Consider the following 13,525-nt stretch of genomic DNA (forward strand, 5'->3'; position numbering starts at 1 on the left):
GGCCGCCTTGTAGGTTCTCTTATTATTTTAGTACATTGCAGTCATGTAAAATGTTATCATTGTCAGGTTTAGTGGCACATAATGATTTAAATAATTTTGCCATCCTGTATACTTAAAGCCAAGTAATGATACCACCTGCCTGACCCATGTTTCTTGTCATTTTTGTTTTTTTGCAAAACATTGCCCATTACCGTGTCCATAGCTTTTTTTCCCCCTTAGAAATGCAAATATATCATGTCAAACTCAACATCTGAGATCCTCCTACATAAGTCATAACCAGGCATGCTCGAGAACCAGATCATTAATGGGGAGATGATGGATCGCTCCGTTCTGCTGCTCATATTTCTTTCAGGTAAGTTATTGTAACATTACAGATTAACTTTCAGAAAAATAGATGTAATGCAGAGATTTTTACCTATACATATGGAGACCGTGCTCTATAGCTCTCATTATATTTATATATTCTATACATAGCTCTCATGAAATTATACACCTGTTTTATAAATGTGTAAACTGCAATTCAAATGTTTGGGATCGGTAAGATTTCTTCGTTTTAAAAGAGGTCTCTTATGCTCAACAAGGCTGAATTTATTTATTTTTATTAAAAAACAGTGATATTGTGAAATATTATTACAATTTAAAATAACTCTTTTCTATTTGAGTATATTTTAAAATGTAATTTATTCCTGCAATCAAAGCTGAATTTTCAGCATCATTACTCTAGTCTTCAGTGTCACATGATCCTTCAGAAATCATTCTAATATGATGATTTGATGCTGAAGAAACACTTTTTATGTTGAAAACTGGTGTATAATTTTTTTTTCAGGATTCTTTGATGAATAGGAAGTTCAAAATAATGTTTTGTAACATTATAAATGACTTTACTGTCAATTTTGATCAATTTAATGCATCCTTGCTGAATAAAAGTATACATTTCTGTAAAAAAAGAAATCTTACTGACCTGAATTTTGAACAGTACTGTAATGTTAGAAAAGATTTCTGTTTTAGAAAAATGCTGTTTAAAAAAAAAAAACAACAACTTTCTATTCATCAAAGAATCCTGAAGAAATCGTACTCAACTCATTTCAACATTGATAATAATAATAAATGTTTCCTGAGCAGCAAATCATCATATTAGACTGATTTCTGAAGGATCATGTGACACTGAAGACTGGAGTAATGATGCTGAAAATTTAGCTTTGAATGCAGGAATAAATTAGTTATTTTAGTAATATTTCACAATATTACTGTTTATTTATTAATTAATTAATTTTTAATTAAATAAATGCAGCCTTGATGAGCATTAGAAACTTCTTTTAAAAATATAAAAAAAATCTCACCAATCCCAGTATGTTATGTTATATATTATTTTAGTGTGCTATTGATTCAAGATCATGGCAAAAATTCCAGAGCTTTAAAAATTATATTGAATCATTTAACAAAAACATGTTAGTGTAGAAGCAGAACCATCTCGATTTGACTATTTTTATTTTATAATTATATTCATATTTATTTGATTAAGGTAGGTGAGACGTACATAAATGTAAAGTTTTTTGAATGCCAAGACTTTAATAGCCCAAATATTTTTATGAAATATCCAGTTTGGCAGTTTTTTAATTTTATTGGCTGGCATCCTAATTTGGATTGTCCAGGTTAGGCTGATTTGCATGTGTCACGGTCATTTAAAGAAGTATGTGCAGGAATTTCACTTGCAAATGACCTCGAGGTGCAGAGCTGTCATGGGGTGGTCTATCTCTATAGTATACTGCACTTATTGGGCCAGGGAAAAAGCGGCCCACCCATACAAATATTGTCTTGGCCCTTTCTGGATGCATTACATAAACGGCATATAAACTGTCAATAGGACAGAGCTTTCATTATTTAAAAGGGTTTACAAAACAATAGGCCTATTTGAAATCACATTGTACCAAACATTTTTTGCTGATCCTAATCAAATTGTTTCTTCTTTTTTAACAGCATTTACAAATGAGGTGTCACTACAGAATGCAACACTGATTGCTGAAAATGAAACAACTGCCAGTTCCTACGCAAATACTACTACACCTCTTACTACCACTACCGTCACTTCTCCAAACACCACAACATCTGCTACTACAACCATCCCACCAACAAATACAAACACCACTACCACGTCCACTAACACTACTACATCTAGTACCACTCCTACTACCTCTACTACCACCACGTCTACTACCACTGCTACTACCTCTACTACCACTCCTACTACCACTACTACCATTCCTACTACATCTACTGCCAATCCTACAACCACTACTACCACTCCTACTACAACTACCACTCCTACTACATCTACTACCACTACTACCATTCCTACTACATCTACTCCCACTCTTACTACAACTACCACTCCTACTACATCTACTACCACTCCTACTACAACTACCACTCCTACTACATCTACTACCACTACTACCATTCCTACTACATCTACTCCCACTCCTACTACAACTACCATTCCTACTACATCTACTACCACTCCTACTACAACTACCACTCCTACTACATCTACTACCACTACTACCATTCCTACTACATCTACTCCCACTCCTACTACATCTACTACCAATCCTACAACCACTACTACCACTCCTACTACCAGTACTACCACTCCTACTACCTCTACTACCACCACTACTACCACTCCTACTACATCTACTACCACTCCTACTACCTCTACTACCACCACTACTATCACTCCTACTACCACTCCTACTACCACTCCTACTACCACTACTACCACTCCTACAACCACTACTACCACTCCTACTACCACTACTACATCTACTACCACTCCTACTACAACTACCACTCCTACTACATCTACTCCCACTCCTACTACATCTACTACCAATCCTACAACCACTACTACCACTCCTACTACCAGTACTACCACTCCTACTACCTCTACTACCACCACTACTACCACTCCTACTACCAGTACTACCACTCCTACTACCACCACTACTATCACTCCTACTACCACTCCTACTACATCTACTACCACTCCTACTACCACTACTACCACTCCTACTACATCTACTACCACTCCTACTACCTCTACTACCACTCCTACAACCACTACTACAACCACTACTACCATGTCTTCTACCACTACATCAATTATCATCCCTAACCTGCTTTTAACCACTCCTAAACCTACAGGTACGCATTGCAGAGGTGTTCTCTGAAACCACATGTCAAACTCAGCTCCTGGAGGGTCACTGTCCTGCAGAGTGTAGCTCCGACCAGCTCCAAAACACCTGCCTGGAAGTTTCTAGTAATCCCGAAGTCCTTGATTAGCTGGTTCAGGTGTGTTCAATTAAGGTTGGAGCTAAACTGTATAGGAACCCTCCAAGAACTGAGTTTGACATCCCTGCCTGAAAACCAGGCCTGTAAGACCATGGGTGCGTCTCAATCAGCTCCAGAGTTGTGAATCAGTATATCGTGTACAGAAATCCGGGCACTGGTAAGGACCCTAGTCACTACACAATGGGACAATGATTACTCAAAGTCCGGCGACATGACTACGTGCAACGTCAACGTACAATGTTATAGAACATTATCGCTGGTATTAATCAACAACAGGCAGGACCGATATCTTTATAATATTATTTGTTATGCTGTGTAAATTTACATTGTTCAGTTACATATCCATACAACATTTCAGCCGAATATTAATTATAAATGTTAACTAGATGTGTTCACTACCTGTCTAGCAATGTGTGTTTATGCTGACATATGATAAAAAACGGTTTGTCTTTTCAAATCTTATAAATCAGTAAATTGAGTAAGTTGGCTCTTGCATTTTATGTTTCGTGCTTCAGGAATGTGACGTAATTTTTGGTAAGGGAGCATAGTGAGCATCAATGCTCCCTGGTTTTTGCGGTATACATTGTGGACTTTGTTAGGGAGCGAACTGGAAGGATTTTGCGAGTCACGACTGAGGCAGCCCTTATAATGACTGACTCCCTGATCAGTGTCCTGACTAATGAACTAGGGAGCTGATTGAGATGCACCCCATTTCAAGTTTTGGTCCAGGATGACGTTGATATAACAGTACCCAAAATGATTTTGTTGCAGGTACTACTACCTGTCCAGAGGAAACACTCAACGGTTTGACCTTTCCACTCACTGTGATCGGCCAGATTAATTATTCAACACAGCTATGCCCTCCAGGAACAACCAGTGGTATGTTATATTATAAAGTAAATAAATAAGCGTGGTGTATAATACATAAGAAACCCCAATATGTTTTACACTAACTGTTCCAAGTGTGGGATCAAAAAGATTATTATTATTATTATTATTATTTTAAATAAAGGAATACTTTTATTCAGCTAGGATGTATTAAATTGCAAAACTCAAAAGAAGTAGTAATACATTTATAATGTTACAAAATATTTCACTTTCAAGTAAAGGCTGTTCTTCTAACATTCTATCCATCAAAGAATCCTGAAAAAGTATCATGAAGTCCACAAAAAAAAAAAAAATTAACTGTTTTCAAAATTTATAATAATAATAAATGCATCAAATCATCATATTAGAATGATTTCTGAAGGATCATGTGACACTGAAGACTGGAGTAACTGCATCACAGGAATAAATTACATTTTACAATAGAAAACACATTTAAAATTATTATAATATTTCACAATATTACTGTTTTTACTGTATTTTCAGTCAAATAAATCCATCTTTTGTGAGCATTAGACTTCTTTTTGAAAAACAAAATCTTCCCCCAAACTAATAAATGGTTGAATATGCAAAGCGTGTGTGTGTGTGTGTGTGTGTGTGTGTGTGTGTGTGGCTTATATCACTAATTATAATATAATGTTGACAAACTACACATTAGAAATTGTATTATTTTGCAATAGAAATCGTATAACATCTGTACAGGGATTTAACTTAATTTGTGTCAGAAGTACATACCAAAATAATTTTTTGTTTGTGTTCTTAAGTTAACCTGTTTAACCTGTGTTGTATGTCTTATGTGTCCTTTAGCTGGTATTCCTATGGCTTCGGCTCAGTGTTTGAACTTCACACTCTTCCACGCATTTGGTGAACTTAAACTTCTGAGCTGTGACTTGACCCTGGAGCTGTTCGAAAGCAAAGTCAACGTCTGTATTTACATCTTTGAAAAGTTTGAACAAATTCACAATCATTTTGAATGACAAAAGTTGATACTGCCGGTTTTGTTTCATTTTAGATATGTTGGGACAAGTTGCACTTTGTTAGATATTATGTTATACGATATTCATTTTTCAGGTCAAAATTGCCCTCTATTCTATTTATCTGTTTGTATAAAATACAATTATTATATAATTTATATATTAATATTTAATGGCAGTTTAATGGTTTAACCAACAGTTTCATTACTGCTGGCAAACAAACATAGTCCATGAAGTGAAATGTAATAAAAATATTCTGTCACACTTTATTTTAAGGTAATTATACTAAGTAATAATAATTGGCTATGTGTACTTACTATAGGGTTAGTTGTGTGTAATTATGCATAATTTATAGTCATTACTACAGTAACTACATAACTAACATAGACACTGTAAATTAACTGCCTCTGCTTTACTGTAGTCATGATAGTCAGTAGTTTGAACTCTGCCATTTTAATGTGCTTTTGATTAGACACCAGATTGACACAGTGGTTTTGATTTAGGTAACTCTGGAAGAGAATATGCATGTTGCCTCAAGTGTCCAGATGTTAACATCCAAACCTGAGCAGCTGACGTCCCAGAACATCACCTCTGCTGCTACGATTGCCAATAGCTTGCTGTCCTCCACAGTGTTAAATGAGGCAAGAATCTTAGATGACTTTCAGCAGATGAAGATGCTATTTTAAAGGGTCCTAATTTTGTTTTGGAGGTCTCCTACAATAGGTTTACAAGCATAAAAGTTGAAAAATCACTTTGATGTTCTCAAAATTGCACATCACCACTTTTCTCAGAGTCCGTAAACGGTCATTCAAAGATTCAGTCTCTCTAAACCCCTTCTTTCTGATTGGTCAGACAGTCTACTCTGCTCTGATTGGTCAGATGGTCTACTCTGCTCTGATTGGTCAGATGGCCCAGTCTGTTGTGATCGGTCTACTCTGCTCTGATTGGTCAGACGGTCTAGTCTTTTGTGATTGGTCTGCTCTGCTCTGATTGTTCAGACGGTCTACTCTGCTCTGATTGGTCAGATGGTCCAGTCTGTTGTGATCGGTCTACTCTGCTCTGATTTGTCAGATGGCCCAGTCTGTTGTGATTGGTCTTCTCTGCTCTGATTGGTCAGACGGTCTAGTCTTTTGTGATTGGTCTGCTCTGCTCTAATTGGTCAGATGGTCCAGTCTGTTGTGATTGGTCTGCTCTGCTCTGATTGGTCAGATGTTCCAATCTGTTGTGACTGGTCTACATGAAGTGAGACTGGATTTATTCAAAACGTCGAGTTTAATTATGCTCCACAAACCAAGAGCACTTTTATTCATCGTGCACTTTGATCTTTGAAATTTTGCATAACTTTTACATTCACAAACAGCTATATTACACATTGCATGAAAGGTAATATTCAAAAAAAGCATAATAGAGGCACTTTAAAACATGTTAGTACATTTGTCTGACAATGTTTGACTACAGCAAAATCATTATGTAAAGATGTAATATAAAATGTTTTTTATTGTACAGACAGTTGCAGTGTCAGCAATGGCCACCATCAGTCAGCTCATGGAAACTGATGAAGAACAACACTCCGAAGACACTTATGATGCCCTTGAGAGGTATTTACACACTTCACTCTATATCGAATACATTTTGATATTACAAAAAAATAAAAACAATTACCTGGTCAACCAAATGTAATTTTCTTGATCAGGTTAACCTCACATTTGAATGTTTATTTGAATTAAACATATTGAAAACAATAACAATGTACCCAACATAGTTTACGGGCAAATAATACACTCCTTGATAATAGGTCATTGGAGATAAAATATAGAGGATATTTACCATAGTGTGTTCAAAATATAAGAAAATTATGCTGATCATATGGTTTTGGGTTAAACCATTTATTATATTTCAGGGGGGGGGGGGTGTTTGGTTAGTAACATAGTTGACATTTTTTTTGCGGACATTAATAACATGAAATATTTTCTTATTTGAAATTTAATTTAATCTCAATCTATTTTTGAATTGTAGAAAAAAAGAAGAAGATAATCTTGTTTTAAACTAAAGACGGACATTGAAAAAAATTTAATTTAATTTATTTACTTTTCATTAGGATGGATGTGTGTTTAACTTTTTCATGTGTATTATATCTGTAGACTCACTAAGACTTTGGAGGATTTTGCTTTGAACGTTAGTAGCATGAACTCTAGTGCACTGGTGCAGCCAAACCTAGCGGTGCAACACATCAAGTTGTCAAATTGGACCCCGGAAGTGCAATTCTACGCTCAAACAGGTCAGAGCAGAAACATAAAGAGCAAATAAAGCTTCACATGTAATTGTTATATCTTTGTTGATATTAAAAAGACATTTCTACTTCCTAAACTAAGCTGCATTTCACTAGGACTGTCAGAGAAATTTACTCCTGAAGGAATAGGCCTGGGTGGAGACGCTGCTAACATGACATCCCCTTCAGGACATCCCGTTGATCTCATGTTAACTATCAAACTGGAAAACAATTCCCAGAAAGATTGGGGTAACGTTTATGTCTCTGTTGTTGCTGCTCTTGGTTTGAGGAGCATAATTAAACTCAGAGTTTTGAATAAATTTCTCTCCTTCTCCTTCCCTGTAGGGAACAAAAATCTAAGTATTGGAGTGGTGCTTTATGAAAACGACCGTTTTTTCAACTCAAAACAGTTTAATAGCCAGCTAGATACGAAGAGAAGGGTGATCTCTGCAAGCCTCTCAGACAAAAGCTTGCTTGATACCGTGGAGTTCGCCATTAGGCCAACGGTGAGTGAGCGTAAACTCATAATGATTACATTACATATAGCAGCTTCTCTGAATCACTCATGTTACCAGTCAATAAAACACCTACACATGGAATAACTGTACAGTTAGCCTTTCATTATCACAAAATAAACCCTGTCAGGGTTATGAGGATCAGGAATTACCAGTTTGCATACTATCCTGGTAATTTTGCTTAGACTTGCCCAGAAAATAAATCAATTAACATGAACTATGGATTATTCCACTGGAATTTGTAAAATTATTAATACACTACCAGTCATTGTTTGGGAAGAAGTCTCTTTTACTCACCTGCATTTATTTGATGAAAAATACAGGGAAAAAAGTAATATTGTGAAATATTATTACAATTTAAAATGGCAGTTTTCTAGTTAAATACTGTATATTTTAAAATGTAATTTATTCCTGTGATCAAAGCTGAATTTTCAGCATCATTACTCCAGTCTTCAGTGTCACGTGACCCTTCAGAAATCATTAGAATATGATGATTTGCTGCTAAAGAAACATTTCTGATTATTATCAATGTTGAAAACACTTGTGCTGCTTAATATTTTTGTGGAAACCGCAATACTCTGCCATTCAAAAGTTTTGGGGTAAGAAAGAATATATGAGTAATACTTTTCTTTATTTTACTGTGTCCCTGTTACACATATTACATGTACTTACTATAGTAAATAACATTAAATTATGCATAATTACGCAACACAATTTATTGATGAATTGCATTATAAAATATATTAAAATAGAAAACATTTCTTTTAAATTGTAATAATACTTTACAATATTACTGTATTTTTCATCAAATAAAGAGAAGAAACTTCTTCCAAAAACATGAAAAACTCTTTATTATTCCAAGCTTCTGATGGTAGTGCACACACTGATATTTTTTTAAAATATGTTTATGTTTTCAGAATATATCCAGCTTGACACTTGGCGACTTTGCATGTGTGTTTTGGGACTATGCTCAGAGAGACTGGAGAACAGAGGGCTGCGTCAAAATACTAGATCCCAGTGGTGTCCAGTGTAAATGCAACCACACCACCAACTTTGCAGTTCTAATGGTTAGTTTAACATACGTGTGTTAAAGAAACTCTTGAAACTTTGCTTTAAAACCTATAGTGATCTCCCTAGATAGGCTGAGTAAGTGCAACATCGCTTCCTGTGGAAACCTTCTAGTATACAATGCTCCTCAAGTAAAGGACACAGACAAGACTCATATTTGATGTTGTTAGCATGATGCTAAGCTAACACAATTTGTTATGTTAACTTACCTGTAATGCGGTAGTAAAAATACACAGTACACTTGAAAATTTGGTGAATATATTAACTATCAAGATTTTTCTCTCCTTTTTGTAGAGCTTTAGAGCAGACTATAATTATTCTGAGGCTTTAAACTGGATCAGTATTGTGGGATGCAGTTTGTCTATTGTGGGTTTGATCCTCACTACAGTTTATCAAATTAAGACCAGGTATGTAGTAAAGCACTGGATACATTTAAAGAATATTAGTAATAGAGGAATATAGTAATACCATTGTACTTTGATAACAAGCTACTATATAATCACCATATTCATATAATGTAATATTCATATGGTAATCAAATGTACTTACATGTCCAAAATACCTTGGTATTTTGTCTTGTTTTTCAGCAAAAAAAAAAAAAAAAAAAAAAATTAAACATACTTAAAACAAGGTAGATTTTTTTTTTTTTTTTTTAAACAAATTGCTATCTTGTTTTTGAGAGAGTATATCTTGAATCAAATATTTTGGTTATTTGGCAATTATGCATTTATTTTTTGTCAAATAGGTTTTTTATTCAAACATCAAATAGCCTTGAAATAATTACAGGTTCCAGGATAAATTTTCTTATATGCACAAAAATAAATCAACTTAATAAAATCGGAAAAAATAAATAAATAAAAACATTACTATAACCAACACCCCATCCATGCATTTAGCTCATTTTAGTGAAAATAACATTTTACCAATAAGATGAGAAAATTCTACAAAAAAAATTTAAAATTAAATTAAAATACATTCTAGTTATATTGCATTGTTTTGCTTGATGTTATTTTTTTGTTTTTGTTTTGTAGATGCACAATATACTATATCCACATTATGAAGGAACCATTTTAGATTACAGCACCTTGGCATTTACCATTCACTTAAAGGTGCATTGTGTAATATTTAGGAGGATCTGTTGACAGAAATGCAATATCATATACATAACTATGTTTTCAGTGGTGTATAAAGACCTTACTTAATGAATCGTTATGTTTTTATTACCTTAGAATGAGCCCTAAATGGACAAACGCGTTTCGTTATGTTCTTCTTCATGCAAGGAAGCAAGCTAAAGTCAGCGAATAAAACACTGACACTATGATGAACAAGTAACAATAATATTCGCAACAACATATTGTTTTACTGAATAATAAAGTAAACATCATTTCTTAATTTATCTTTGTAAAGAAACCTCATTGCTGATCTGGCTACTCTCTGCAGTCTCAGACGACGACATCTTTTCCTGTCGGCCACCGTAACTTCTGTCCGTTGCAGTTCGTAACCTCACCACTAGAAAATCACACACTGCAAGTAGATTTAAAAAAATAATTTGATAACACTGCCAAATGTAATATCTCACAGTGAATTCCCCTGTAGATTTTAAAACGATTCATTTTAGATTTTAAGTATTTAATTTTTTAATTATCTGGACAAAATAGTATAGATTTTAATATCAGGCATGTATTGGTTATCAACCTTAATTGTAACCATAACTATCAGCTCACCAGTATCAGCCAGAATATAATATCGGTGCATCAACAATATTTTTTTACTGGAAAATAAGACAGATTGAAAAAACTCTCTTTTTTTTGCCAGTGTATTTCCATTCTATCATGTCTAGCCAACTAATGGTATTTCCATGGTTCTGGTTTGTGAAACAAGCAAAATATAAAGAGTGTCCTCTTAATTTTTCCCCCCATATCAAATAAACGTAATTCTTTACAACTCTACAGGAAACTGAGAGGAGCCAACTCCACTATGCTCTTAGTGAACATCTGTTTGTGCATGACCACCTATTACCTGCTGTTCATTTTTGGAATCAACAACCCCGTCCAGAGCTCAAAGGCCTCTGTTTCCGAGCAGAACGTTATTCCTTCTTCAGATATGCAACAGAAGGTCGATCAGGGTCCTTGTACAGCAATCACAGCTCTGCTGCAGTACTTCCTGCTGGCCACGTTTTCCTGGAACATCATGTATGCGGCTCACGTGTTTTTCCTCATCAGAAACGCTCTCAATGGTCCACCACGAGGTTTCCGCACCATCGCCATGACAGCCGGCTGGGGTACATTTAATAAAACACACTGATATTAAAAGACATGACACTTTGATTCTGTCTGCATAACTGTAAACATAGATATGGTATTAAATATATTATATATTTAGCCTTTTTTAAAATTCTGGCTGATGATTTCATGTTATTGCCGATAACCAATAAATGGGCATATTAAAACTATATTCTATTTTGGTAGTGTACTACTATAACAGTTTAGGCATCACATCAGTTTAATTTACAGGATGAAAAGTGGATATTCATTTTGAGGTTTACTAAAGAACTGTTATTAAATTTTTACTTTTATTTAAGATTCACTTTAAGCGAGTTACCCAATCTAAATGTAGAAATGAGCATGCGGATAATAGGCTAACATTTAATCGTTTTGATCCATTATAATGTCTTAGGTCTGCCAGCTGTTATTGTCGGCATTTCGCTGGCCACCACCTACAGCTTTAAGGACCCTTCAGGTTATCGACAAGAAGAGTTGTAAGTGAAAAATCATTTAGCTTTATCCAAGCTATTTCCTGTGACTGTGCGAGACTTCTGATTCATTGATCGCTATAGTTTAGCCTAACTAAAAGAATAACAAAGTGCAGAAAAAACGAAGTGGTAAAACTAGTTTTGCTACAAATTGTGTTTATGATTACAATAATACATTTTAATTGATATTATAACGAACAGTTTGCGACATCAAGCAGCATAACAGACTGTTTTTATAGTGTAGTGTACAGCCAAAAAAAAGTGTAAGCTGAGACACCGGAAGCCTTGCACGTTGTTACAAAAGCGCCATATTTGATTTTTAACAGGAATGAAAGCGAGGCTGTGAGATATAGATATACATCTCTTCAGTGGGTTGTACTGTTATTTAATGTGTTTTGTTCTGTTCTGCTGACGAAATGCTGCAAAAAAATACCTTTCCAAAACATTTCAGTAGACAAAAAAAAAAAAAAAAAATCCAGACAACATGAGCTGTGGAAAATTACACGTGATCAAGGAGCTTCACCGCTTTCTGGTCCTCTTCCTCTTACTTACCCATTACTTACACATCCCAGTATTTCTCGTTCTCTCTTTGTCCTGTTTTAGCTGTTGGTTAGCGTCTCTGGACAAGGCGGGAACGTTTGATCCGAAGCGGCCGATGTTGTGGGGTTTCTTGCTCCCTCTAGCGGTCATGTTGTGTTTTAACACAGCTCTGCTTGTCTACTTCTCTCAAACCATCTGCTGTGCAAATCCCAACCTGAAGAGGTACGTAACTGACCCGTAAACGAATGTTCCGGGTTTAAATCAAGTCAAAGGTTATAAAGACATTCCTTTAAGATTTGATTCGGATTGATAATAGTTTATTGAAGATAATGTAGGCCTAACTAGGAGCTGTCTAATTCTCAGAGCTTTGATGTTTAATGGCAACATAATATTTGCAGTTCAATTAAAGTTAATATTGTCTATATTATTTTTTGGTTCTTTAGCTCACGGACCACTCCTTTAAAGAAGAAGATTTTGAGCAGTTTCTCTCTGGCTGTGGTGCTCGGTTTGTCCTGGGTCATTGGTTACTTTGTGCTCATCACCCATGACAAAACACTCTACATCATTCTCAGTGTGGTCTTCTGTCTCTGCAATACAACACAGGTGTATTATTACACTGTTAATAATATTTTTGACACATTATTTATACTAAGGACAGTACATTTTTATTGGATTTATTCAAGCTGTCTTGCATTGTTTGGTGACTGACAACCTCATTTTCTGTCTTTCAAAGGGTGTTCAGATCTTCTTTTTATTTACACTGAAGTCTTTTCTAAAGACGAGAGCTCGATATAATCTGGATTCTAAGACTGAATCAAGGGGAGAGCCTTAAAACATGGAAAATGGACACAAAAAGCCAAGGACAACAAGACAAGATCGTAGACAATTCCCTTTGTCTGCTGATATTTATTTTAGTTCAGTTTAATATTATTTAATACATTATTCAGTTATCTCATATACTTTCATTAGGTACTGTACAAGCTGATTGTACTTAAAAATAAAACATAATTTCAACCTAAATTACATTAAATTAGTTGAACCTTGTATGACTTAAACAAAAAGTAGAAAATTGTCTAACTTATTTTGATGAGTTAAGCAGTGTAAAAGCATAGGTTGTCATTACTTATTGATCACATCATTTTTTACAGTGTATAGTAAACTTTAGATATTA

General features: G+C 34.9%; 2 protein-coding genes across 2 annotated transcripts; both read left to right on the forward strand.

The window, feature by feature from the left end:
- Positions 1–210: 210 nt before the first annotated feature.
- Positions 211–5,896, forward strand: LOC307169585 (uncharacterized protein; the record flags this gene model as incomplete). Its single annotated transcript, XM_079890319.1, has 4 exons — positions 211–352; positions 1,978–3,204; positions 5,044–5,159; positions 5,714–5,896. The coding sequence occupies exons 1-4, from the start codon at positions 283–285 to the stop codon at positions 5,894–5,896; spliced, it is 1,596 nt and encodes a 531-aa protein (XP_079746445.1). The 5' UTR covers positions 211–282.
- Positions 5,897–6,702: 806 nt separating this feature from the next.
- On the forward strand, positions 6,703–13,212 carry LOC307169366 (adhesion G-protein coupled receptor G7-like). Its single transcript, XM_079889972.1, has 11 exons — positions 6,703–6,808; positions 7,352–7,488; positions 7,597–7,728; positions 7,825–7,985; positions 8,912–9,061; positions 9,357–9,469; positions 11,015–11,343; positions 11,739–11,820; positions 12,418–12,576; positions 12,798–12,957; positions 13,088–13,212. The coding sequence occupies exons 1-11, from the start codon at positions 6,735–6,737 to the stop codon at positions 13,184–13,186; spliced, it is 1,596 nt and encodes a 531-aa protein (XP_079746098.1). The 5' UTR covers positions 6,703–6,734; the 3' UTR covers positions 13,187–13,212.
- Positions 13,213–13,525: the final 313 nt, after the last annotated feature.

Source organism: Squalius cephalus, assembly GCF_949319135.1.
Source record: "Squalius cephalus genome assembly, chromosome: 13".
In the NCBI taxonomy this organism is placed as follows: domain Eukaryota; kingdom Metazoa; phylum Chordata; class Actinopteri; order Cypriniformes; family Leuciscidae; genus Squalius; species Squalius cephalus.

Bases quoted from the DNA above. Each gene is read 5' to 3' on its own strand.
- LOC307169366 (XM_079889972.1), top strand. From the start codon at position 6,735: ATGGCCACCATCAGTCAGCTCATGGAAACTGATGAAGAACAACACTCC. The intron at 7,489-7,596 runs GTCAGAGCAGAA...GCATTTCACTAG, and splicing joins GCAATTCTACGCTCAAACAG to GACTGTCAGAGAAATTTACT. The intron at 9,062-9,356 runs GTTAGTTTAACA...TCCTTTTTGTAG, and splicing joins CCAACTTTGCAGTTCTAATG to AGCTTTAGAGCAGACTATAA.